General features: G+C 55.3%; 2 protein-coding genes across 3 annotated transcripts in view; both read right to left on the bottom strand.

Moving 5' to 3' along the window:
• Positions 1 to 70: 70 nt before the first annotated feature.
• Positions 71 to 5,385, bottom strand: EGR3 (early growth response 3). Of its 2 annotated transcripts, none has more exons than XM_036854241.1 (2): positions 5,088 to 5,385; positions 71 to 3,792 (listed from the first exon to the last, which is right to left on the bottom strand). In XM_036854241.1, the coding sequence occupies exons 1-2, from the start codon at positions 5,239 to 5,241 to the stop codon at positions 2,783 to 2,785; spliced, it is 1,164 nt and encodes a 387-aa protein (XP_036710136.1). In that variant the 5' UTR covers positions 5,242 to 5,385; the 3' UTR covers positions 71 to 2,782. The 2 variants fall into 2 exon arrangements, with proteins under 2 accessions (XP_036710136.1, XP_036710137.1); XM_036854242.1 differs by lacking the exon at positions 5,088 to 5,385 and adding an exon at positions 4,612 to 4,651.
• A 17,820-nt stretch (positions 5,386 to 23,205) lies between these two features.
• Positions 23,206 to 26,156, bottom strand: part of PEBP4 (phosphatidylethanolamine binding protein 4) — a 235,234-nt gene continuing 232,283 nt past the window's right edge. The window contains exon 7 of the mRNA XM_036855696.1: positions 23,206 to 23,493. Coding sequence (XP_036711591.1) covers positions 23,342 to 23,493 — 152 coding nt within the window. The 3' untranslated portion in view covers positions 23,206 to 23,341. The remainder of the gene's footprint in view (positions 23,494 to 26,156) is intronic.

Below are 26,156 nucleotides of genomic sequence, written 5' to 3'. Positions count from 1 at the left end.
GGCGTAAGAACCTATCAAACCAACCACCAGCCAGAAACAAAACAAGACAAAAAACAGGCCAAACCAAAACTTTATGCTATGAAAACAAGAAATAAAATAAGGAGATTTATAGGCCGGCTGATTGTCAGCAAACACAATATATTTACTGTATTAGCATTTGCTCACAGTGCAAATGGTACAACATTACACCATTTCAATATTTCAGTTTTTAAAAATGCTGTTTTCATTAACTATATTATATTGGCATAACAATGTGACGAAGGAGCAAATGAAATGTTGGTGAAGAATTTCACCTTTTCACGATAACAAGCATATTTTTTTAACCTTAGTATAAGGTACTATAAATCCAAGAAATAAAAACATCCACAAAATATATTACATCTGGTTTGTCTTTTTCTAAGTACTCAACTTTATACAAAAGTCTTTCAAAAAATATCATTCCCCATAGGTTTTCCTGTTTAAAACCTGATTTTTTTCTCTCAGTTCACATAAGTTAGAGTGCATTTTCTTTTGCTGTTTTTTTCTTAAAACATGCAGACATATAAAAAATCTGGATAGCACAACCTTTTGGCAACAAAGCTATTTTTCTCTTAGTTTAGCTTAAATGTCTGAGAACAGTTTTATTAAAACAAAGGAAAACTCAGAGTTATCATGCAGTGACATGCATATACCAGAAGGAGCAAGGAAAAAATATTAAAGGATATCTGATTCCTCCTTCCAGCTTTGAAGTGACCAAAATTTTTGTTTTTAATAATCATCACATTATAAAAAGTATTCAGCAAAATACTGTCTCTGCAAAGAAAGATTTTACCCTTCAGCTGAAAAAATATGGGCCCTCCCGGCAAACTTCATCCACTTCTCTCTCCTTCTACAAAAAGTCCAAGTACCTGGAAGTCCACAATCGCCTGCTCTTTGATTTTTTTCCCCCCTTTCACTAGACTCCTTTAGTATTATCCGCCACCAAAAAAACCGGTGCTTTTTTCTCTTTTTAAAAAAAAAAAGTGGGAAATGCATAAAGTGACTTTAAAAACAGACATTCTGTAAACTCCAGACCTTTGTTCCTTCTCTCTGGGCAGCTTACTGACCACAGGAGAAATAACGCTAACAGGGAACAGTACATTCAGGCAAGACTACACTGGAAGCTGTGTCAGAGAGTGACCTTCCCTACTACTCCACTTCCAAAGAGTCACCCCTGTGTGGAGGAGGCTGGGGAGGAGGGGGTGCCTGAGAAGAGGTGAGGTAGGGTGGGGAGAAGGTGAGACTGGGGTATGGAAAAGATATGCCTCATTCATCAACATGGATTAATGCAAACATCCCCATAGCTTTGAGGAAAATTTGGACAGAGATGTGTGTATATGTGTGTATATGGATGCATACATACATACTCACACACACATACACACATATGTAGATATAATCTCATCAGTTAAATGTTTCATAAAAAATAAATCATTTAAAGCTGTAAATGCCTACAAATTCTCTTTATTCCGGTGCACTGCACTGGATAGCCAAGTACCTTAGAGATTTAATTTTACTAGGAATACATATTGTGTGCATGTTATATATAAATGTATATATATGTATATCTATATATATGTGTGTGTGTAGACACACATATATACATACACACACACACACACACCATACTCATAAATTTGAATTCTACCTGTTGTGTTGGTGATGACAAAGAGAGAGAGAGAAAAAAGGCTGCATTCCCATTAATGGTGGGAAGAGAAATGGGTATGTGGGTGAGAGAACAAAAAGATGGCAAAATGGGGGGGTTGGTTGAGGCCTGCCTTTTTGGAAAAAGATTTGGAAAGAGATGGGAAAAGGCTTAGAGGGGAGAAGGGAGAGGAGGGGGAAAAGGGCAAACTCAGGAACAGAGATGTAAAATCTCTGGGGCCGAGGAAACACATTTTTTCAAAAGGCAGGTTCAGTGATGGCTGTCTGCTTCTCCCCGAAGGTCAAACTGCCCTGAGGCCTTGAGAGGGAAGTGCTCGGAAAAGGAGGGATTCTGACGGGCCAAACCCTAAGCGGCGGTAGCAGCACCGCGGCGGCGGCACCCGAGGCATTTCTGTAAGAAACATTATTTCGGAGCAGGTGGAAGACCGTCTCGTCCCGCCACGTGCGGGCCCCCAGCGGCCTGGGGACCCGAGGTGGGGAAGAGTTTGGGGTGGACATAGCCCAGTTCAGCTCAAGAGTCTCGCGCGCGCACACACACACAGAAACACACACGCACACACAGAAACACACACGCACACATACACTCACGCGAGCACGCACACTCGCGCGCATCCCCGCACGCAGGCGCGCGTGCGTGCGGCGGGCAGCAAGCTCTGCGCTTTGGCGCGCTCCTTACCCCCTCCCCCTCTCGGGTCTCCGATGGGGAACCGAGGGAGACGTGGGGGGAACCATGAGGTGCTTGGGTCCAGCGAGGCTTGGGCGGGCCCAGCCTTCAGTCCCCCGCAGGTCCTTGGCCCGGCCCGGCGGCCCCTGGATCAAGACGATCCCAACTGAACAAAGCGGGCTAGACGCCACCATTCCGCCCCCACGCCTTGGCTAATGGGCGGCAGCAAGGGGAAGGCGCCTCCTGCCCTGGCCCCTGACCGTTGGCCGGTGTGAAAGGGTGGAAACGGGGGACAGCGAAGGGAAACAAGGGGCCTTACGTCCATGGAGAGGCCAGGGCGCGGCCCCTGCGCCTCCGTGGCTAGCTTTCCGGCTGCATTCAGGCCAGCAGCCGGGAGACACTGGAGGAGAAAAGTGTGATCTGGGGGCCCGAGCCTCAGGCGCAGGTGGTGACCACAGGGGCCAGGGACACCGGGGCCGCCGAGGACGCAGAAGGCGCACCCCCCTTCTCCGCCTTCTTCTCCTTTTGCTTGAGGTGGATCTTGGCGTGGCGCTTGCGCTCGTCGCTGCGCGCAAACTTGCGCCCGCAGAACTCGCAGGCAAAGGGCTTCTCGCCCGTATGCGTGCGGATGTGAGTGGTAAGGTGGTCGCTGCGGCTGAAGCTCCGCATGCAGATCCGGCACTGGAAGGGCTTGTGGCCCGTGTGGATGCGCAGATGCCGGGTCAGCTCGTCCGAGCGGCTGAAACGGCGGTCGCAGCCCTCCGCCGGGCACGCGTGGGGCCGCTCGTGGAGCGGGGTCTTGCTGGGTCGGTTGGGGTACTTGCGGGGTCGGATGGGCTTGAGCGTGAGCGGCGGCTGGGGCAGGCTGCCAAAGCCCGGGTGGATCTGCTTGTCTTTGAATGCCTTGATGGTCTCCAGGGGGGTAATAGGGGGCGGGTTGACCCGGATGGGGTCCATGCCCTGGAAGGGCTTGTGCTCCGGAATGGAGCCCATGTCGTTGGGGTGGTGGTATAGGTTGTAGTCAGGAATCATGGGGAAGAGATTGCTGTCCAAGGCCGGTTTGGCCGATTGGTAATCCTGGGGGGAATAGGCGAGCCCGGGGTTGCCCTGGGGGTCGTGGAAAGACACAGGCTCCGAGTAGAGATCACTGCAGTTAGAATAGGGGGGCAGCGCCGGATACATGGCCTCCACTTCCCCCTGCGGCGGCTGCACCATGCTGGCCGTGGAGGTTTGCGTGCTGAGTGCCCCAGAGGCCGGGGGCACCCCCAAGATGCCGGCGCTCATGAGGCTAATGATGTTGTCCTGGCACCAGTTGGAAGGGGAGTCGAAGGCGAACTTTCCCAAGTAGGTCACGGTCTTGTTGCCAGGGGCTGGCTGGAAGGAGCCCGAATAAGAGAGTTCCGGGTTGGGTTTCTCGTTGGTCAGACCGATGTCCATCACATTCTCTGCGGAGAGCGGGGGAGAGAGGGGAGGGGTGAGTGAAGCCGAGTCGGCTCCCAGGCCGGGGCGCCCAGGTCCTTGCCCAGGTGTGGAGGTGCGGCCGGGTGGAGTGCGCAGCGCATGGGGTAGGCTGCGCCAGGCGCAAAGCGGGCGGTGCCGCGCTCCCGGGCGCAACCTGGATACAGCAAAATACTACTGATCGGGGTGTGGAGTGGCTGCTGCACACACACCGCACACGCCGTACACACACACTCCCGTACCACACACACACACACAGGCGCGAGCGCGAGAAGCATTGTTGTTATTCCCGAGGTGGGGCGGGCAGGTAGCTGCAGCTACAGGTAGTTTCAGACCCGGAGCGCGCTGGGCTCTCGCTCTCCAGCGCACACAACTCGGCCTCTTCCCCTAGCGCTGTCCGCGCCGGACCCCGCGCCTCTCCTGCCCCGACGAAGCCCCCGGTGCGCACTGCGCCCGGGGAGCTGACCCGGAGCGCTCCGACGCTTTGTCCGCGGCGCGTAGAGGGGTGCTGTCCGCAAAGGGAGCTCTCCCGCCGCCTCCCCAGCCCCAGCCTCCTCCGGGCCTGAAGGAGCTTTCGGCTTTTGCTGGAGGGGGAAAGCCCAGCCTCAGCTTAGCGAGAGTGGAGGGCGGCGGAAAACCGGCCGGTGTCTCCATGGCGGGAGTGGCCGCTCTTCCCAAGCTCCTCGGTCCGGGGATCGTCCCCCGTGGCAGCCCCCGCGCGGGTGGGCCCCCACCTTCTCCCCTCTCCGCCGTCCCCACACCCCCACGGCTTTGCTGAACGCCCTGGAAAGGCAGCGTCGCAGTACCTCTCCCACCGCGGGGACTCCACGCCGCACATGGCTCCATCCCGGGTGGGAGGCTGAGGGAGTAAGGGGGGAGAGCGCGGGTGAAAAGGGACGTTGGGCTCCTCCCGGGAAAGGGGGCGACAGCATTACGCCTTGCGCACAGCCCGGCGATCGCGCCCCCTAAGTGGAGAACCCCAGAGCCGCTTGCACCTACCTCCCTTCGGTCGGCGGCTGCCCCCACCCGGGAGAACCGAAGCCTCTACCGTGGCGTCGCCAACCGAGCCTTCCCGATCGGGGAGGGCGGGAGGAGTGGGTGGGAAAAGCAACTCGCCCCCCGGAAAATTCCCAGCGCGCCCCCCATCTCTCCATCCATCCATCCATCCATCTATCCATCCATCCATCCATCCATCCATCCATCCATCCATCCATCGCTAGCTCGTTCCCTCCTCCTCTTCCTCTCTCCCTTTCCTTCCTCGCCGCCTCCCCGCCGCCCTTACCTGTAGCCATCTGATTGTAATGGGCTACCGAGTCGCTGCTGCCAGAAAAGAGGTTGAGCGCGCTGGGGATCTCCTCGGGGTACAGATTGTCAGGCAGTTGGTTTAGCAAACTGCTCATGGTCACCGGCAGCTTCTCGGCGAGTTTGCCGGTCATAGCACTCCCGAGCTGCCGCCGCCGCCGCCGCCGCCACCGCCGCCGCTCGCTCCTAACGCAGCTTCCAGGCAAGCGGCATCGGAGAGGCGATCCGTGGTGCAGGGGAAAAGCATGCGAGAGGGAAAGTTCGGGAGGAGGGGGGAGGGAAGAGGGGAAGGGGTGGGCCTGGGGAGGGGATCTTCTCTTTTTGGGGGGTGGGTGGGAGAGAGGGCAAAGGAGGGTAATCCTCTTGGGTGCCTCAGCTGGTGCCGTAAGAGGCTGGGTCGTGGCGGGGGGGGGGGCGTGTGTGGGGTGGGTGGGTGGGTGCTGGGCTGGGGGGGGGATCTCGGCCCAAGGGGGTCGCACGCGGCCTCAGTATTGATATCACAAACAGACGCGCGCCCGCGGCCCCCCCGCCCCCCGATCCGCCACCGCCACCGCCGCCACCGTCGCCACTGCCGCCGCCGCCGCCTCTGCCGCTGCTGCTGCCGCTGCTACCACCACCACCAGCCCCGCAGCTTCCTAGCAAGCTCACTGCTGCCCAAAAGCTCCCAGCCAGGGAACTCCACCAGCCTATTTATCTGAGCCCCGGGAAAGCTCCGTGACGTAGCTGCCCATATATGGACAGACAAAGCCCAGCCGAAGGGGCGCGACGTCACAATGGAAGCTCCTCACAATGGAACATTAGAAAGCAGGAAGCGAGCCGCAGCCAACGTGCGGCGCCCGCACCGCTCGCGGATCTTAAAAAAAGAGAGAGAGAAAGAGAGAAATAGAAGAGAAGAAGGAAAGAAAATTCGAGAGGCGAGAGGAAAGAGGGGTGTAACTGAACGCGCGGCGTAAAGGACGCAGCGCGGGGGTGAAAGAGCAATAATCGCCTGTGTGTTTACTTGATGTCTGCACTAGGAGAGCGCGCTTGTAGGACAGGGGGCCGTGGGGTGGGGTCGTTCGCAAGTGGCCTCCAACAGCCCCCCAGCAGGAAGAAAGAGAATTGAAAACACTCGGCGGGGTCCCTTTGCAGCCTGGGAACTTCTGGGGAACCCGGAAGGTGTGCGCTCCGACCCTGCCCCGGCCGCTCTTCTCGCGTCCAGGATCCTGCCTGGGACTGGGACAAAGTCCCTCTGAGGAGGATTCCAGCGGGTCAGGGATCTCTGGTCCAGTATCCCGGGAACTTTTGTGCCGCCCTCCCTCCGATGCGCCGCCCACAGCCCTGCTGCTCCCTGGGCCCCTGACCCTGGGCTGACACCCGGCTGAGTCCAGTGGCTGGGAGATTCGTAGCTGCATAGCGGCTGCGCGGGAGGCGAGAACTCCTCACCTTGGGGGTCGAGGATGTGCAGTTTTGGTGGTGAAGGAGAAGGAATGAAGTTGAGGGGATAGGGAACACGTGCACCAAACCCTCCATAAATTCCCTAATGGTTCCAAAGCACCCCTGTGGCCACGGGATGGCAGGAGGGCCCAGCAGGCCCAGGCGCAGTCGCTGTCTATTGCTGCCTGCGAAGGGCCCGCCACTGAGTTGCGGCAGGAGCCTGCCGAACCACAGTCTCTGAGCCACCACGGCGACCTCCCCTGCTCTCTACCCTCCCCCTCGCCTTCCACAGGGCTGTCCCCACTGCTGACTGCCGGCGCCCTGCAGTCAAGGGCTGCCTGTTTGCCGACCCCGAGAGCTGTCACCTCCCAGAGAGACAGCAGATCCCGGGGGCGGCTATGTTCCCCGAGGCCTGTTTTCGGAGCGCGCGCGGCCGGGCCGCGGGAGAGGAGGAGGAGAGGAGGGGGCCGTGGGGGAGCGACCCCGGATCACACCGGCTTAGCGTGGGAGGAGTCCCTCCTCGTTGGCCGTGTGGGCGCGGTGGATCCCGCGTTCCTCGCTTGGGAGTCGGGGTTGGGGGAACGTGCATTTCTCAGGGGGAGTGGGAGTATTGACAAGGAGGAGGAGAGGATCCCCGGGCCTCACTCCGTGGGAGGGCCACGCGGGCCGGGGACGTGTGGGAGGAACTCCCGAGCTGCACATCGTCGTGGGGGTGGATGACAACCTCTCTCTCCTCCCCTCCACTTCACTCGGTGGAGAACTAGGGGTGGGAGGGCCCGGCCTCCCCCGGATCTCCTCTGGTTCTTAGGAAAGGAGGGATTCCCGCCGCCGCGGGCCCCCTCTCCCCCGCCCCTGCTGCCGCTCCCGCCAGGCTACCCACACCTATACCGGGGAGGCTCTGCACCCCTGGGCTCTCCTCCGCCCGCGCGGCGCGGGGAGGGAGCGTTCTGCAGCGGTCCCCGGCTCCGGCCGGAATCAGGGCATGCAGCGCCTCCCGCCCCCGGCTCCCTCCCAAGGGGGGGCGATTGGCCGGCCCGGGGGCGTGGGCGGCAGTGTGAGCCAGGCTGGGCGCGGGAGGGGCCTTGGCGGCTGCAGGGAGGGTCGCGGGGCGGCGGGCCAAGCCGGGAAGAGCCATACAAGGAGCGGATCCGGTGACGCGCCGGCCGCGCCCCTTCTCCTTCTCTATTTGGCTGCTGATTCCGGTCCCCGGATTTGCATATTTTGGCATCCAGTGGAAAAGGAAAGAAGAACGGAACCCGCAGCCTTTAAAGGAACCGCACAGGCTGTAGCGTCACATAGGGAGGCGGTCTGGGGGGCGTGAAAAATTAGCCAGCGGCTCCGGCCTCTGGTCATGGAGCTTGGCAGCTGGGGGGAGGCGGGGAGAGGCGGGGAGTTGCGGCCACCAGAGAGATTCGGCCGCTCCAGTCCCAGTCCTGGCCCCTCCGCGGCGCTTCCTGCTGCGCGTGCACCCGGAGGGTCTCTGCGGGTTCCGGCCCAGGACCAAGAGACGTCGCGAGGTCCGCGGCCTTTAGGCGAGCCGCAGGCCCCAGCAGTGACTGCAGTGCCCATGTTTCCCCGCGCGAGGCACAGCTCAGGCTGCGGGGGTGGCGGGGAGGAAGTGAGAGCCCTCCCGGCCGCCCAGCTCAACTCTGGAGGACCCTACCGTGATGCACCCCCCTCCCACCTGTTGAGACCTCTCCCTGGAGAGGAGGAGATTGAGGAGCTGCAAGTCCCAGTCCTGTTTGATAGGGGCCTGCATTAGGAAAGGCAGAGGCAGTGGGAGCATTTCGGATCCTCGAAAGCTTCCAGGGCCCCAAAGACCATGGAGGAGTGTAGCCATTCCAGAGATGACCTGCAAACACTTTTAGGAGAGCTGGACCTGTTGCATCCAAGCAGAACAAGTAGCAGGGTTTTGCAGGCCTGCTCCAAGCCTTTATGCCTGTTGGTGAGAATGGATAGGAGTCTTTTCGGGCAAGATGTCTGCCCCCTCCTTCCTACCTGTCCATGACGTAGAACGGGAGCCTTCAATTCAAATAAGTATTCATTCAAACTTCAGTATGATGTTGGGCAAATTTCTGAATCTCTTTCTTGGCCTCAGTTTTCTTGTCTGTAAATTGGGATAATAATAATACCTATCCCTTAGGAAGAATTAAATTTGATAATCCTCATGGAGTACTTTTGCCAGACCCCTAGCAAGCACTCAGTAAATGGCAATTATTATTGGTAAACTATATTTTCCCCAACCCTACCATGTGACTGAAAAGCCCTTTCCCCTTGTGTGTCTTAGGAGTGAGTATAGTTGATATAGGGAGTTAAAAGGGCCAGGTATGACACTCCATCCCATATCAGTGTGATCATATACAGGAAGTCCTATTTGTGTGCCAGGTACCTGCTGGGCACTATGTCATCGTAGAGATGGTTAAGGAATGGTCCCCACTGTGCAAGAACAGAGGGCCCTCAATAGCTGGTGGTGACAAAAAGTAGGATACCAAGAAGTCATTCAGCTGCTCTTTAACACTCTGGAGCATCCTTCTAGACTTTTATGGAGGGTGGCTATGGCTCCAAGGTGGGGTGGGGGACTCAGGTGCCCTTCCTCCCCTCCTCTGCCCTGGAAGGAGCCATGCTGGGGAAGGCCTGCCTCTACAAGCATAGGTCCTCACTGCCTGGCTGCTGGTCGGGTTGCAGCCTGCACAGGTGTCCCCTGTCAACCTGGATGATGGTGGCAGATGGAGGCCAGGGTTCTGTGGCGGGAGGGGACAACCCTGGGTATGGAGTAGGGGTGGGGGGTTTGGAGTGGCCCCTTGTAGACTAACAGCATTCTCCCTTCTGCTGGCCAAGTCTTGAATTCAGCATAGAAAAAAGCTTTTTTCCTTCCCTCCCTCTTTCTTTCCTCTTTCCCTCCTGAACAGGGGCTGAGGGTGAGGTCTCACTTTTATTGGCGGGCTCGGGTGAGATTACCTGAACTGCAGGCCCTGGACTTGTTGGGGAGTGAGTAGGCACTGGTTCAGGGCGTCCTTACCCTGGAGATGGTGAAGGGCAGGCCCCGCCCCTCTGCAGCAGAGCCAAGGCTGCCCAGCCCCCGCTGCTTACCTCTGGGGGCAATGGGTGTGTTTGTCTTGGTGAAAGGGTAGAGGAAGGAGGGGACATGCCCTACAAACCCACCACAGAAAAAGACCAGGTTGGTGCTCTGTCTTGCTCCTTAGTCACCTCTGCCCTCTGAACTTGAGCTCCATTTTGCTAAAGATATCCAGTCCTTCTCTGCTGTCTTACAAGAAAGAAGCCCCCAATTAATTCAAACTGGGGTGCTGGCGACTTAATGCATTACCCATCTCAGCGGGTATTTGCCTTTTTAACAGAAAACGCTTAGAAGAGGGTCATATATAACCTAAAGGAAGTAAGCCTACCATTAAGCATGGTGCCTGGAAAATGGTAGGAACTCATATATGCTGAGGTCTAATGGTGGGATGTCAGGCCCAGTGATAAGGAGTAGGAGTTTTGGGGTGCAGAGAGCGTCTGGGGTTCCTCAAGTCACACCAAGCACCCATGTAGAGGGCCCACCCTGGTGGGATTGCTCCAGAATGACAGCTCCCTCAAGGGCTATCAGTTGCTTTCTATTTTGGGTGTCCCACAGGAGACAGGTCGTTGGTGGAATCTCTCTGGCCAGCCCTCCCTGGCTTTCTAGAGGTCATTACCATTCTTTCAGTAATGACAGCCAGCTCTGAGGTGAGGTGAGTTTGGCTTAGAAGCTCGCGGAAGGAACTTGACAGCCATGACGACTTTGGGGGTGGTGGTCCCAGTTAAGAGCATTGCGTGGGGGCTGCTGGAGGCTTTGGGCTTGCCGACCTTCTGTACCCATAAAAGATTGGGGCCTGTGGAGATACATCATCTTCTTCATTTTTTACAACAATCCTGCGAGGAAGCTTTTAGGGCTGCCCCCCAATAGTTTTTTTTTTTTTAAATGAAAGATCTAAGGTGTTGGAAAGAGTCTGAGTAGTTAGTTGGAGGACCCTTGGCCAGGAAGTGGCTGAGCTGAGATTTGAACTCAGGGCCTTGTGACTCCAAAGCTGCTGCTCTTAATTCCAGCCTTTGTCCCCATTCTGGCTGTTAGGGAAAAGAAAGGAGATGGCAGGTGTGGGTAAGAGGAAGGAGAGGTGTAAAACCTGTGGAGAAGGCAATGAATCTGCTTCCCAGAACCCCTGGGACCCAGCATGCAGGTAGGGGAGGAGCCCCTGCCCAGGGGAGGGTAGGGGGTACAGCTCACAGGGAGGTCAGGGAGGAGCAGCATTTCTGCCAGGGCTCCCGGTAGGTGGAATAGCATCTGTGCCGCTCTGAGCAAAGGTCCCACTGCCCTAGGTTGTCACAGAGGTCACAGGCTCCTCGCCAAGCCAATCACACACTTCCATTTGAAACATCTGCTTGTGCCTACATTCAAATGAACTCATTATAATCATGTTGAATCCGGGTGTTTTGGATTACTCTTCAAGCAATTTCGGGGAGAACCTGGTGACCAAAGGGAGAAAGTCTTGTTACAAAGTAACATTTGCTGGCCGGTGAGGTGGAGACTCCTCCTTAGACACAAGTCCAAGGCAGTGAGTAACTGCCATGGGGGTCCAGAGGTTGAGAGTTCAGGGCTGGGCTGGGCTGGGGCAGGGAGAGAAGGCAGGTCTTAGACAGAAGGCAAGACTTGGAAAAAGTGTGCTGTACGAGTAAATGGGAAGAACAGGCCCTGACCTGGGAATCAGGACTTCTGGGTTCCACCATTAATTATCTGTGTAACTTTGGGCCACCCTCTGGTTCCTGGGCTTCTGGTGGGGCTGGGCTGGATAACCTACCACTAAATTCCTCCCAGCTCCTTTGATCCATGAGTTTTGGATTCTATTGTGGAAAGGGTTGGGAGGAGACGTGTTAGTGTTCCCAGTCAAGTTTGGGCTTCTGGGACCCTTGAGGAGGAGGAGGGATGGGTCAGGGCATGAGGGCTTGTAATGGGAACTTTACTGTCTTAGTTCAGCGGTGCCCGGAGGGTAAGTGGAGTCATGTGCTCGGGGGGCCTGTCATTGCCCCTGGGGCCCACAGTGGGACAGCCCCCTTCTCAGCTGGGAGGGATGGTGTCTCTGCAGAGAAGACTCTTGGGGGACAAGGCTTTTTGGAAAGAGGAACTTTGTCATCTGAAGTGAACCAGAAAAGGTGTGAGTGTGGGGGGCTGTTGGGGAGGCAGTCAGGGGGAGCAAAGAGGGAGTGAGAGAGAGAAAAGGAGGGAGAGAGAGGTGAGAGCAGAGAGGAGAGCGGATTTCCCCCCCGCTGCTCCCCACGCAGCCAGCCTCCTGGTGGCCACAGGCTTCACCCATGGGACAGGTCGAGGATCCAAGAGGCTGGCAGGTTCCTCTCCTCCCTGCCCTGGAAGGAGAACCTTTGGGGAGTCAGAGAGAGCTGTGGTCTCTAGATCCTTGTGTCTCTTAGCTCCCAGTCTCAGGACCCTCCTCAGCCTAAAACAAGTGGGCCCTTTGCCTCATCCACCAAGGTGAGGAGTTGGGGGCCGACCTTTGGCTTCTTCTTTGCTGTTCTATGCAGTCAAAAAACCTGGGATGTGGGGAAAAGCAGTTAATGACTCTTTTGGGCCCAGAATTCGAGGTCCTCAGTCGTGTTAACATCCTCTTTCACCAGATGGCCTAGGCAGAGCTTCCTGACTTTTGTTATGCCATAGCTCTGCTAGAAAATGAGGCTCTTTACAACCATTGGAGTAAAGAACTAACAAACACTGCCCTTGGCCCATCCCATCACTCTGAGGGCTGAACAATAGTGGCCAGCTGGAACCCAATGGAAGTCTGCCCATCAGCCTGATTGATGGCATGAGCTTTTCTGCCAGGGCTCAGGGCAGATGGGCAAAGGAGAAGGGACATGATAGATTTCTCTCTCTCCCCCCTTCTTTCTCTTTTTGCAGAATTATTTGAGCCATTCAGAATTATTTGGCCCCAGATCGCCAAGAAAGTTACTGGATGACAAGAGATGGTATCCGAGCTCCCTGGGGACAGGGACTGATTCTTATTCCTCTGTCTCCCCAGCACTCCCCCTGCCTGTCCCCAGCAGGTGCTCCATAAGAGGCTGTTGACCCAAGTGTCCACATGGGTAATTCTGAAACATGGTCAGTTTGAGGAGTGCAGGATAGACTGCGACCTTCCCACTTTGTCCTTGCACTTCTACCACCCAGCACCCACTATACAGGATGGGGGGCCCCTTGTCCACCAAAATTCATTCCTCACTGGGGCGGAGGGGGAGGCTCCTGGGTCTGGGGCTTAGCTCTCTCATTTCAATGAGACAAACATCCAGGGCGCACTTCCCGTGCAGGGAATCAGACTTGAGGCTGGGATCCTGCGGTCTGTCAGGGAGCAGGTGATTTAAAGGGAAGTGAGGAATGAGGCTGAGGTAGAAGCCATCGCACACAAGACATGATCAGTTCTGAAAGGAAGTGCAGGCAGGAAGTTCAGAGGGGGAAGGACTTGCAAGAGGACATGTTCAGGGACAGGGGAAAGCCTGATTGGGAGGGGTGGTGTTGATCAGGGCCTTGAGGATGGGCTAAGACCCATAAGTGAGGAGGGGAGGTATGAGGAGGGGAGGGAAGGGGGAGACAAGGGCAGGGGGTATTCAGTGTAAGGAGCTGTGCTTCCCCCCCTCATTTTCATGTTAACTTATTTATTTATTTATTTTCATCTCTGAAACTACCTAGAGCCCATTAGAACTGTCCTTCCAGGACTTCTCTGGCCTGATTATGGTTTGCTTGTGGATGAGTGAGGAATCCTAGAGGGAGAGAAGGGAGATAGCACTGAGGCTGGATCTGCGAGATGCCAGCAGACATTTGGGCGTCTACTAGAATGTAGGCTCCAGGAAGGCAAAGGCCTGGGTCTGGACCTGCCCTGCTGTATCCCCAGCTAGAACCTGGCTTATGGAGGGGATGGCGGGTGCTCCATCAGTATTTGTGGGAGAATGACTGTGCCAGACGCTCTACCAGGTCCGGTTTGGGATGCAGGAGCAGGAAAGGGGGCTAACTCCAGGTGTGAACTCCAGGAGAAAGCAGGACTCGGGGAGTCCAAGGCAACATGGACCCCAAATTGGGGGTGGGGTAGGATTCATCAGACATAAACTTAAGTGGTAATAGCCCCGTTAATTGAGTGGTAATGATCCTTGGCATTATTCATCTTCAAAGCCAGGAACAAGCTGTAATTAATACTCCTGCCACCCGGGGGCAGGGTGGAGGTGGTGTGGAGAATCTTGAGCTGTTGCTGCTCAGTCGGGGAAACTGAGGCACTGGCGGAGGAAGAGCCGTTAGGAGAGTGGATGCAAAGGCCAGCAGAGCCCGGCGTCTGCAGGGATGCCGTGAGCACTCCAGAGCGCAGCCCCCTCCCAAAGCCAGGCAGCTGGGGAGCCGAGGTCGTGAGTGGGGAGGGGGCGCCGGAGACCCACACCGCAGCAGAGAAAGAAGTCTCAGCCGCGGGCCTGGCGAGCGTGGCAGTGGGCGATCGGCTTTGCCCGTGGCTTGGCCGACGGAGAGCCGGCCGGGGCCTCCGCTCCCCGTGCTCCGGGGGCGGCGCTGGAGGGGCGCGCGGAGCAGGGGAGGGGACTCGCTAGTCCTTCGTGTCCAGTGGCCAGGCCGCGCGCGGCACACTCAGCCTGAGTCACCGTCGCCTCCGAAATGCCTCTCGGTTTCCTCATCGCCCGGAGGGAGTTTTTCATTAAGGTGATTACCCTGCCGTCATTAAGAGTCCGTAAATATCACCCAGGGACCGAGGGCGCGCGGCCGCCTCTAACTGCAGCCCGGGTCCGCAGGCCCCGGCCGCCGGTGGCGCCGCTCCGCCTCCCCAGCCACCAGTTCGAACCACCTGCGCGGCCCCAACACCATCCTGCATCTAGCGTGACTTTTTCTCTGGACCACGATGTCCCTGAGGGCATTCTTCCTTCAGTTCAGTCACCACCCTACCAGAAAAGGCTTTCCTCTGATACCCCTGGTCCAGGTGATGCACCAAACACCACTCCTAGTTTGCCGTGGTCCTACCTACCTTTTTACATTTATCTGTGTAATCCTTTGATGGATGCCTGCCTCCCATCCTCCTGCCCCAAGTTCTAGAAGGGCAGGAGCCACTTCTGATTTTGCATCGTATTCCCACGATACGGCCCCCTCTCAACCCACCCCATCCCCACCTAGCGCTAGTGTCTGGGGTATCGCAGGACTCAGCATTTTTGAATGAACAAGTCCTCATGAGGCAAGAGAACTGTTTGCTGACTGCCCCTGCACCTGATTGTCTTCAACATTTGACAGTTATCACTTGTGCACCTACTGTGTGTCTGGCACTGGAAATACAGCTGTGATGAAAAGAGTCTGTGGGGAGACTCAAGGCCTAATGAGGGTTCGGGGTGAGGATGGGCAATAAGAAGATACCTACGAGGTGGTGGTAAGTGGTATGAGAAAAAAGAAATGAGGATAAGGGGAGAGAGAGTGATGGCGAGTGCACGTTGAGATCCTGTTGTATGTGGTCATTCTTCCCCAGTCCTTGCATTTGGAGCTAGCATTAGTGCCACTGACTAAAGTACTGAATCCGAAGATGTGGGTCTGTGCTGTTAGTCCAGCTAATTTATTGGATGCTCTTTGAAAATTTTTATGTAAATAAGATCTTTGTCAAAAAAATTACATCACAGTTCACTGAGGAAAGTCAGGTCTCTGAAGGCAAAGTCACCTGTGACTTGGCCCCTTGCCCCTGGACCAGCCCCTCTTCCCTAGCCGGGCTTTCTTGCCGGCCGCCAGGTGGCCTGAGAGAAAACTCTGACAGTGCCTGAGGGCTCTTCAGAGGCCTCTGGGGAAGAGGTGTCAGCGGGCCAAGGGTGACTAGGGCTGTGGCTACCCCAGCTCCGAATCTCAGAGCTGCTCTGCCTCTCGCACATACCCTCTCTTGGATGGGCAGGAGAGCTTTCTATACCCCAAATGAAAGAAAAAGTTGCTGCAGTGGAAACTCGAGCTAACCTTCCCTCTTGCCCCACTTCCCTCTCGCGGTCACGCTTCCGGCAGCCGCCACAGGGTATTTTGGGTTCGAAAACAAAGCGTCAGATCTATTTGAGCAACTTTTTTTTCCATCGGAGTAGAAGCCCAGGGGCCTGTGGCCACCCTGGGCTCGGCCACTTCCCCAGGGAACTGACGCGTTTCCCCTTCTCCACCGAAGATCAATTTAGCAAGTCAGACTGGCCACATTTTTAGCTTCTCCTTTCCCTGGCCTGGCAGCAGGCGAGGGCCCAGAGGTAGGGCTGCTGGGAGGAGGGTGTGTCTGAGTGCCTTCTTTGTGGACCTCAGGGGAAGGCCTGCTTCCCCTCCTCTGCCAGAACCTCTTCCTCACCCCTCTCCAACACTCCCCAAACTGCATGTGCTGCACACACGCGCACGCACACACACACACACACACAATCTCCACTGCCGCCGCCACAAATCCACTTGCTGCATCAGGAGTCTGCAAAGTGAGAGTTGTGGGGTTAGGGCTGGTCTGGTCCTCAGTTTAATCGAAAGGATGGTGTGCCCGTGTCACTGGTGGGCCGGTGTGCTGTGGGTTGTGAATGAAGTGGGTGTGCATCCATGGAGACTGTGTGTGCATGCAAATCCGACGTTTGCCACTGCCTGGGCTGGACAACGCACACCCACGCAGCTTGCATGGATGTCTAGAAAGAGCCTGGCAGAGGTGAAACCCTGCAGTGTCTAGCGGGTGCGTACACCATGTGATTTTGCGTGGGCTGGTGTATTTACAGTATGTGTGCAGGATGCGTATAGTAGAGGTGTGTGTAAGCGTGCGTGCGCACGTTTGTATACGTGTGGACCGGCAGGGTTTGGTTCTTGGGGTATGGGGGAAGGAAGCCAGGCGAGCTCTGGACAGGGGTGACCAGCGTTCTCATGGGCAAATGCAGCTTCCTCCCCGGGGAGGTGGGGGTGAGTAGAGACCTTCTCGGTTTCTTTTGTAGTCCTTTCAATTCTTAACACTCAGCCGAGCCTCCATCAAGACTGGGGAAGAGCTGACTGGGTGCTGGCTTCACAGCCACAGCAAGGAGAGAAAGAATCTGTTGCCTTGTGGTGACTTGAGTATACACGTCCAGCTGTGTCTATGTGCGTGTGAGTGAATGAGTGCACAAGTGTGTGAGTATGTGAGTGTGAGCGTGGGATGTCTGAGTTTGTGTGACTGTGTGTGAGCGTGGGTGTGGGTGGAGGTGTTTGGACTCCTTTCGGGCACTACCTAGGCTCGCCCTTCTGCCCAGGCCCTAAAGGAAGCCCCCTGAGCCCCCTGTCTGCTTATTTCACGAGACTGGAAATGAAAGTTGCACTCGGGGCCCTGCTACACCTGCCTTTCTGACAGGCTCAGCCTCTTTCGTTTGAGCCCTCTGCTTCCTGCACAGCTGACTTATGCCAGTGGGGCGGACTCCAGCTTCTGAGGAATAAAGAGGGCACTTCTGTGTCCTGCCCTCATTCAGGGTGGGTCAGGAGGCTCTCGAGTCATATATCTACTCTCTGTGCCTGAGTGCCCATGTGCTCCTCCGTCCTCCCTCTACTAGGGTCCCTGAATGGTTTCCCCAGGTCTGCATCTGGGGAGGGTAAGTTCTCTCACTGGCTGCTGAATCTGGGAACAGGTTCTCCTGAAATCCCAGGGTCTCCAGCTCCCCACATTTGCGAACTCCTCCCTAACCTCCTGGTAGGGTCTTCTGGCTCCTGTAGCCAAATGCATTTGGCTCTTTTTCATTCTTAGTCCCAGGAATGCTCGTTTTACCCTGTTCTGGCGGCTTCCACTCACACCCACCCCCCACGCCCCCAGCCAAAGGGACAGTGGTAGTGGCTTTCTCTACCATGCCCCCAAATAACCATATAGAATTGTAGAACATTCAGCTGGAGGGGGCCTCTGAGAACACCCATCCCAAACTATTTTATAGATGAGAAAGCTGAGGCCCAGAGACAGCAGCTGATGCCCAGGGTCACACAGCAGTGAATGGTAGCCCTGGTGCTAAAATCAGGTCTTGACTCCTGGTCAGTGGTTCTTTCAGCTACATCAGACCAGCCGGCCATGTCCTTCTTTCCTATTTCCTTCTCTTTCTCACTGTTTCTCTTCCTTGCCTTTTCGACTGAAATATTTCCTTTTTTCTCTTTGAAATGCCCTCTCTGTGTTAAGTGGGATGGCTTGCATTTGGTGGTACCAAGGTGGTACTCAGAGCCAAGACCTCAGTCCTGGCATGGTTTTCATCAGTCCCCTCCAAAGGTTTTTCTTCTTCCTGGTCCCTCATCCCCCAAGGACTGCCAGGGACCCTGGCCCCTCCTCTCCCCGAGCCAGCCTCTTCAGCTCCTATTTCTCCTTCTAAGTACCCAGGAGGCAGATGAGAACCCTCAAGGAATTTTCTTCTTTCTCTAACCTTAGTTTCCTGGTCTCTAAAAGGGAGCTAGGGTCTCTGCAGGGGAACTATGGGGATTTGTGTATGTGTGTGCATGCAGGTGTGTGTGTGTGTGTATGTGCACCTCGTGTGTCTCCCAGCAGCTCCTGGGGGTAATGGGAAAGTTAATTAGTGCCAGGATGAAAGGTGCTATGGGGTAATTGCAGGTAATATCAGGACAGCCGGGAGGGTGGGGCTAAAGGCCCTCAGACCTCCTGGGGGTGGTGGGCGGCCCCTAGCCCCACTCCTGAAAACAGATCAGATACCTGGAGAGGAGGGGGGAAGGGGGCATTCTGAGTGAAGGGTCTTTGTCTTTACAGGGAAGTGCTTGTCAGTTGCTAAGGAACTGGGTTGTCTTTCCTGATCCAAGCCTCCCAGTTTTTTGCTGAGCTTGGGAGGGGCATGCTGGGCTGGGGCTAGAGGCTCCCTTGGCAGGTGGCCCCTTCCCTGGGGCTGCTGACACTCGGATGGGTCTCTTGGGAAGGACTCTTGTCTGGGGAGGGTGAGTGCTCCCATTACCCTCGGCCTCACTGCTTGCTCCAGCCGAGCTGGGGAGCAGAGCAGGTGAGGTGCAGGCAGGGAAGGAGAGGAAAACACACATGTACTGAACAGCCTGCATACCAGGCACTGTGCCGGGTGCCTTCCGTGCCATCTCATTTAACCATTGCAACAGATCTTTAAGGAAGGCACTTATTTACATTTTCCCCCTCCATTATGCTGTTTTGTTTTTGCAGTTGAAACACAGGTCCAGAACAGTTGAGTAAGTTGCCTGAGGTCAAAGAGCTATCAAGTGGTAGAGACTCTGTGATCTTAGGTGTGCTAAGTAAGAAAAGTTGTGCTTTTTAAATTTTACCACCTCTTGGGACTTCCCTGGTGGCGCAGTGGTTAAGAATCCGCCTGCCAATGCAGGGGACGCGGGTTTGATCCCTGGTCTGGGAGGATCCCACATGCCTTGGAGCAACAAAACCCCTGTGCCACAACTACTGAAGCCCGCACGCCTAGAGCCCGTGTTCTGCAACGAAGAGTAGCCCCCTGCTCGCCGCAAGTAGAGAAAGCCTGCACGCAGCAGTGAAGACCCAATGCAGCCAAAAATAAATAAATTAATTAAATAAATTTAAAAAAAAATTTTACCACCTCGTGCATCTAGCCAGCTTTCTTCTTATCCCATGGGTGCTCAACCCTAACACCTGAACCCACCATCACCATCATCACCACCACCACCACCACCACCATCATCATCACCACCACCATCATCATCATCTTCATCATCACCACCACCATCATCACCATCACCATCACCACCATCATCATCACCATCACTACCACCATCATCACCACCACCATCATCACCACCACCACCATCATCATCACCATCACTACCACCATCATCACCACCACCATCATCATCACCATCACTACCACCACCACCACCACCACCATCATCATCACCACCACCATCATCTTCATCATCACCACCACCATCACTATCATCACCATCACCATCACCACCACCATCATCACCACCACCACCACCACCATCATCATCTTCATTATTATCACCACCACCATCATCATCATCATCTTCGTCATCATCACCACCACCACCACCACCACCATCATCATCACCATCACTACCACCATCATCACCACCACCACCATCATTACCATCATCACCATCACCATCACCACCACCACCATCATCATCACCATCACTACCACCACCACCACCACCACCACCATCATCATCACCACCACCATCATCATCATTATCTTCATCATCACCACCACCATCACTATCATCACCATCACCATCACCACCACCATCATCACCATCACCACCACCATCATCACCACCACCACCACCACCACCACCACCATCATCATCATCATCCTCATCATCATCACCAGCACCATCATCATCACCAGGAAGTCTTCCTATATATCCTTTTCCATCTCTTTTTTAGCAGCTATTACACAGGCAAGGTTCTGGGAGGGAGAGAGGTGATTCAAAGGATTGAGGGTGGTATACTGTTGGGGTATTTGCCTTGAGCAGGTTGAGTTGGGTGGTAATGGCCTTGAGCTGGGCCAGGCCATTGCTGTGAGTGTTCAGGAGCTGGCCCTCCCCACAAATCGTACTTGGTCTAGAATAGCTGAAGCTGGGGTCAGGGAAGACACGTGGGGGAGACTCCCTTTAAGTTCTTTTGGAACCTCCAGCCTTCCTTCTTGGCCTACCTGGCTTCTGAATAAATAGAAGGTCTGGCCTTTATTTTATGCAACCCGGAGAGTAAAATTAGAGTACCCTTTACCTGTGAGTACTGAGAGTGGGAAGGCTTGAGTTAACACCAGATTCTACCTTTACTAGTTACAGAACAGGGATTAGGTTCTTATCTTAAGATTAACTTATCGGAATGTCAGTTTCCTCATCTATAAGATGAGAATCATGACACCTACATTATTCGATGGTTGTGACAATCGGATGAGAGAATATGTATGAAGTCCCCAGTAGGCTGTAAAGCTGGGCAGGAAGGCACTAACTGAGATGCCACATGTCAGGCATTTGGCACGGTGCCTGGTGTGCAGATAGCACTCAACAAATGGTATGTGATAATGATGATGATGATGATAATTCTATCAATTCTCTTCATCCCTGTAAAGGGGTCACTGACACTCCCTTTCTTAGCTGCTTTGTTAGCAGTCTCGAAGCAATCTACATGCTCATTTTGTTTCTTCCTGGAGGAGGCAGTGAAAGAAAAGGGGCAAGAGACCCAAAGCCTTCTGCAGGCAGACAGCTGACTCAGGGGGGCTTCCCCAAGGTCTCCTGGCCTCCAGGCTTCCCCTCCTGCCCACTGGGAGCTCCTTCTCTGTGGCTTCCAGGGACGTCTGACAGGGCTGGCTTCAGTCTAGAGCCTGGGCTAGTTTTGTTCTTTTTTCAAGTTTGGAGGCCAGGAGGGTGGGGGTCTCTCTGGCAGCTGAACTAAAAGCCCAAAACACCAGGGGAAAAGAAAGGAGGTTGGGGGGGAAAGGGAAGGAAAGCAAGCCGATAATTTCCTCGAAGGATAAACATCCGATTTTTTTCCTCACCCAAAATAAACACGCTAGCCACAAGGAATTAAAAGCAGAAGAGAGGAGGATGTGTCTCGATTTGGGGCAGCTCTAGGAAGCTGACCTGCTATTTATGCTGGCCTTGGGCACCGACCGGAGCTGCCAATTACATTCCGGGCCCGGTGGGGTGGGTGCTGCGGGGAGAAGGGCCCAGAGAGAGGGAGGTTCACACACACTCAGAGAGTCCCTTCCAGGGCTGCCTTCCGTGACACTGCAAAGGGACACTTCCTTTTGCTTCTTCTTGTAGCTCTGCCGACAAGCCTGCCTGGTGGCGTAGAAGGGAGTAGGGAGTTCCTGCTGCCTGGGCTGGCGTCAAAGGCCCCTCTATAGCACAAGAGCTTGCTGTCCATCACCTGGGCAGGGAGCTGAATCTATCGGTGTGGGGCAGTAGGGGGGCGGGTGCATCATCCAATCCCCTCCCATCACAAACTCCGTCTCCCACCTCCTGGTGTTCTTCAGATGCCCGTCACTAAAATCTTCCCACTAGTCAAGAGTGTGCTGCGCTGGCTGAGGGGTTGGCCTGGGCCCCTTGCCTTCCAGCTAATGCGGGGCACGCCTCTAGGAAGGTAATAACCCTGGGCCCAGGTGCAGCCTGCCCCTTTCATCTGGGGATCCCAGGCACTTTGCATGCATGAGTCACCCATCTTGCTGTATTCTAGCCAAGGAGGTGGGGAGTAATTAACTCTCGGAGGGAAACTGAGCAGAGGGGCTTGTTGAGGGGATAGGGGTGGGGCTGAGGGGACTGGAGTTGAGGGTAGGGGAGTTTAGCCTATGAATGAGACCGTAGCAGAGAGGTGCCTCCAAGGGGGTTTTGGGTGGGAAAGCCAAGAGACCTTCAGAGCACGTCCAGGGGCAGTCAAGACGCTGAAAATCCTTTCCTTGCAGACACCAAGGTGTTTCTTCACAGCTTTCCAAAAGCGTAAATCAGATGATGCCCCGTCTCCCCTCCAGTCTACTTATCATTCCACGATTCCCCATCGCTTTCAGGGTACAGTCCAAAACGTGAACGTGGCTGCAAGGCCTGGCTTGTTCTGGTCTTTGTTCATCTGTCCAGGTGGCCATGATTTTGGCCTTTCATTGCCCCCATCAGCCACGGGAGCTTGGAGGTGTCGTTTCTCCTCTTTGTCCCCTGTCCCCACTCATCATTAACCCCTACCCCACTTCTCAGCCTTGAAGTTAAACATCACTTCCTCAGGAAGAAGAAGGCTTTTTGTTTTTGTTTTTTAAGTCAGCAGGCAGCTTTCTTTTGTTTATTTTTATTTTTTATTTATTTATTTTTGGCCGCCTTGGGTCTTCGTTGCTGCGTGCGGGCTTTCTCTAGTTGTGGCGAGCGGGGGCCACTCCTTGTTGTGGTGCGCGGGCTTCTCATTGCTGTGGCTTTTCTTGTTGTGGAGCATTGGCTCTAGGCGCAGGGGTTTCAGTAGTTGTGGCTCGCGGGCTCTAGAGCACAGGCTCAGTAGTTGTGGCGCATGGGCTTAGTTGCTCTGCGGCATGTGGGATCTTCCCAGCCCAGGGCTCGAACCCGTGTCACCTGTATTGGCAGGCGGATTCTTAACCCCTGCGCCACCAGGAAAGCCCAAGAAGAGGGCTTTTTGAGCCTTTACCACCCCCCACCCCCCATCACAAAGCACGTCGCCTTTACACCTTATAACACTTGCCACATTTGCTGGAATTTGCTTGTGGTCATCTGATAAAGTTTGCCCTCCCGTAGTAGTCTGGAAGCTCCAAGAAGCAAGCCTCCTGTTGGGCCTGCCCTGGTCATACATGTAACCCCAAGCACCTGGCAGGAGGTCAGGCACATACCAGGTGCTGACAATGTTTGTTAAATGAATGTCAGAGCTGGAAAGGACCACGGTGATAAACCAACCACCCCCTGCCTCTTCTTCCTCCCTCAATTTCACAACTGAGGAAGCAGAATTTTAGAGAGGATAAGTGACTTGCTCAAGGTCACACGGTGCCTCAGTGATCGTTCAGGGCTAGAGGTCCCCCTGCCTGCCCCGCCTGTCCATCCTTCCCACCCCACTTCCCCCCTCCACCACCACTTGCATTTACAGGAATGCCCCAGGCCCCAGTGCTGGACATCAATTGATTTCCTCCTCTTGGTTTTAGAAGGAGGACAGGTTTGGAAACAGAACATCCAACCATTAAGCCCTGGATGATTTTTTTTTTTTTATTCGGAAGAAAAAGGGTTCCATACCCGGAGTGGGTTCCATACACAGACCATGGGTGGTGAGCGCTATGCACACACCTGCAACGTGAAGCCTGAGGTCTGGCGGGCAGTTATCTCGGTTCAGGTTTGTCCTCGGGCTCACTGCTTCCTCCCGGAGCCTGGTGATTTAGCGTGTCCTGGTAATTTTGGGTCATGAACTGGGTGCTGGCTTCAGGTTCGCCCAGGTGGAAGCGGCTCAGAAATCTGTCCATTTTCCAAGAGCCTGGAAGGACAAACAGACCACAGGGAAGTAGTGAGAGAGAACTGTGGACTTCAGAGCTGGAAGGGGCCTGAGTGGGTGTCCAGCTCTGGAGAGCGGAGAGAGCAGGAGGCGGCCGTGGCCATTGGGCTGAGGGCAGCAGATGCCTGGGGGTGCCCTCTGGCTCCTGGCTGCAGGGGCAGCCTCTGGATGTTAGCAGCGTCTGGGAAGGACGCTTTCCGGAGGACAACGGGGATGGCCTTTGGTCGGTTTCTCCAGGCCTTTATGTGGTAGAACTCTGCCTTCTCACTTGTAGGCAGAAAGGAAATGCCCAGTCAGGTTGGCTGCCCACTTTCTCCACCCATCCCTCTTTTCCTGCAGGCTCTCCTGACTGAGGCCTGAATGCTTCTTTTCTTCATACCTGGTCAGCCCAGTTGCCGGGGCTGAGCTCGGCAGAAGTGTCTATGCCGTTCTTCCAATGTCCTCCCCAGAAGCCCGGCCACCTCCCCCGGAGTCCCAGGAGACCTTGTGCCACAGGGTTCCTTCCCTGGCTGTGGCCGAGGTGAGAGGCAGGGCGCATGGCTAGGCTGCTTCTCCCTGCCCTGGGGACCTGGATCCCGGAGGGGAGCCGAGTGTGGGCGAGACGTTCCCGGCCTGGACCCTGGGGAAGTCCAGTGGGTGCCCAGGTCAGAGGGGGCCTCCTCAGGGGGAGAGAGCACAGGGGCATAGGGGGAGGTGCATCTTCTGGGACAAGTGTGAACAGGCCTAGCAGCAGGGCAAGGAGAGAGAGGCCCCAGGCACGGGGTGGGGGAGGCTGAGGGAGGTGGTCAGAGGCATATCCCCACGCTCTTGTTTCCCAAACCCTGGGCCTCAGGCACCCTCGGTGGATGGTTGCCAGATAAAATACAGGTTGCCCAGTTCAACTTGAATTTCAGAGGAGCAACGAATACTCTGTTAGTGTAAGTATGTCCCACATATTGCCTGGCCCATACTTATACTAGCAAATTGAATTGGGCATCCTGTATTTATTTATTTATTTATTTATTTATTTACCACCATCACTGCCCGCCCCCCATTTTTTTTCCCCTAAAATCTAGCAGCCTTCCCTGGCTGGAGGGAGTACTAGGGGTAGAGCCTGCCTGGAGCAGAGCTAGACAGTGGCTGATATAGCCTGAACCAATGGAGAACAGTAATCTCTAACACAGGGAGAGCAGGAGGTGAGGGGCCGGCAGCCTAGATTCCTCCCTGAGCCGCCCTTTTACCCACCTGTGGTCCTTGGTCTGCACCCACCTCTATTTTAGCAATGAAGAAGGCAAGTCCCCTCTACCTGCCACCCCCCCTGCCACGCCCCCAGCTGTTTGCATTTCAAAGATGGTCTCAAGAAGAGGACAATTTTTAAACCAAAGAAACAAAACATTGATAATAATAATAATAATAGCAATAACACTGATATAGTGCTTCCCATGTGCCAGGCACAGTTCTAGGAACTCTACACATATTCATTTAATCCTCACGAGGGGAGACTATTTTTATTCCTAGTGCACAGATGGGATGGTGGTGCTGAGGGTGCCTGAGGCCCAGGGTTTGGGAAACAGGACCAGGTTCTGGTGAGGAAGCTTCTCAGGGGCACGGATGGGGGAGAGGACCTCTACGGGTTCCCTCAAGTCTTATCTGGCTGTAATTGTGAATGTGATTGTGCATTCAAATTGGGCCTTTGAGGGCCTAGAAAATAGGTGCTTTGGGAGTTCTCTTGGGGGAAGGGCTGCATGGGATGGGCTTCTGCTGGGCTGTAGGACCCAATGCTGGGGGTTTTCCACTAGGATGGGAGGGAGGGAGGGAGAAAGGAGGGAGCAGGTACTCGCCTGGCTGTGGCCTTTGCACCCAGGGCACCCAGCGGGCTGGAAAAGAATTGAAGTAACATGACCCTGGGAAAGTGTGTGTGTGTGTGTATGTGTGTGCACACGTGTGTGTGCATGCTTGTATATGTGCGTGTGTTTGTGCCTGCACGCCAGGGAAAAGGTCATGGGTGAACTGGTGCATGGCGGGCACGGGGACAAGGGGGCCTTCCCCACGGAGCAGGGCAGGAAGGAACCGGGTGGCCGGGAGGGAATTGAAACTCATCACGAGATCAGAGCAAGTTGACGGAAAGAAATCCCCTGCACCCAGGGAGACCTTGCTCCCCTCTCCCAGCAGTCTGCTCTCTTGATTGAGCTAGGAGTGCCCTGGGGGCCTTGCAGCTCCTTCCGGGTCCCATTTCCGACAACGCTGGGGTCCTTGGGCTTCTTGGGCAGCTCCGCAAACCCGCCCCATCGCTCAGGAGAGGGGGGCCCAGTGCCGCCTGGCTGCTAGCCTCTGCGGCCTCCTCCCCTGGCTTGGCTGTGACTCCTTACACCTCCGTTTCCTGCCACAGAGGGCAAGAGGAACTGACCCTGTGCAAGTTCTAGAAGGAAGAGGGGTGAGTCAGGCCCTCAGGGCTGTGTGGGGAGAAATGAGGAGTTTGGAGACTGTGGCTTCTGCGGTCACCGCTTTCTGTGGAAAGCCCCATCCTGTATGGCACTGCTCGGTTCCCTGGGCTGCAGGGGGGCTGCTGCCGTGCAGGAAGAGGGCGGCACTGCTGCCTGTGCTCGGGCCGCTCCCCTTGGACCCTGGACCCACCCTGGATGGACTCTTCCTGGGATGAGGGCAGG

Source organism: Balaenoptera musculus, chromosome 6, assembly GCF_009873245.2.
Source record: "Balaenoptera musculus isolate JJ_BM4_2016_0621 chromosome 6, mBalMus1.pri.v3, whole genome shotgun sequence".
Taxonomy (NCBI): Eukaryota; Metazoa; Chordata; class Mammalia; order Artiodactyla; family Balaenopteridae; genus Balaenoptera; species Balaenoptera musculus.
This window is presented reverse-complemented; position numbering and strand designations above follow the sequence as displayed.

Excerpts from the sequence above, each read along its gene's own strand:
- EGR3 (XM_036854241.1), bottom strand. The coding sequence starts at position 5,241 with ATGACCGGCAAACTCGCCGAGAAGCTGCCGGTGACCATGAGCAGTTTG. Across the intron at positions 3,793-5,087 it reads TTACAATCAGATGGCTACAG|AGAATGTGATGGACATCGGT; the intron begins GTAAGGGCGGCG and ends CGCTCTCCGCAG.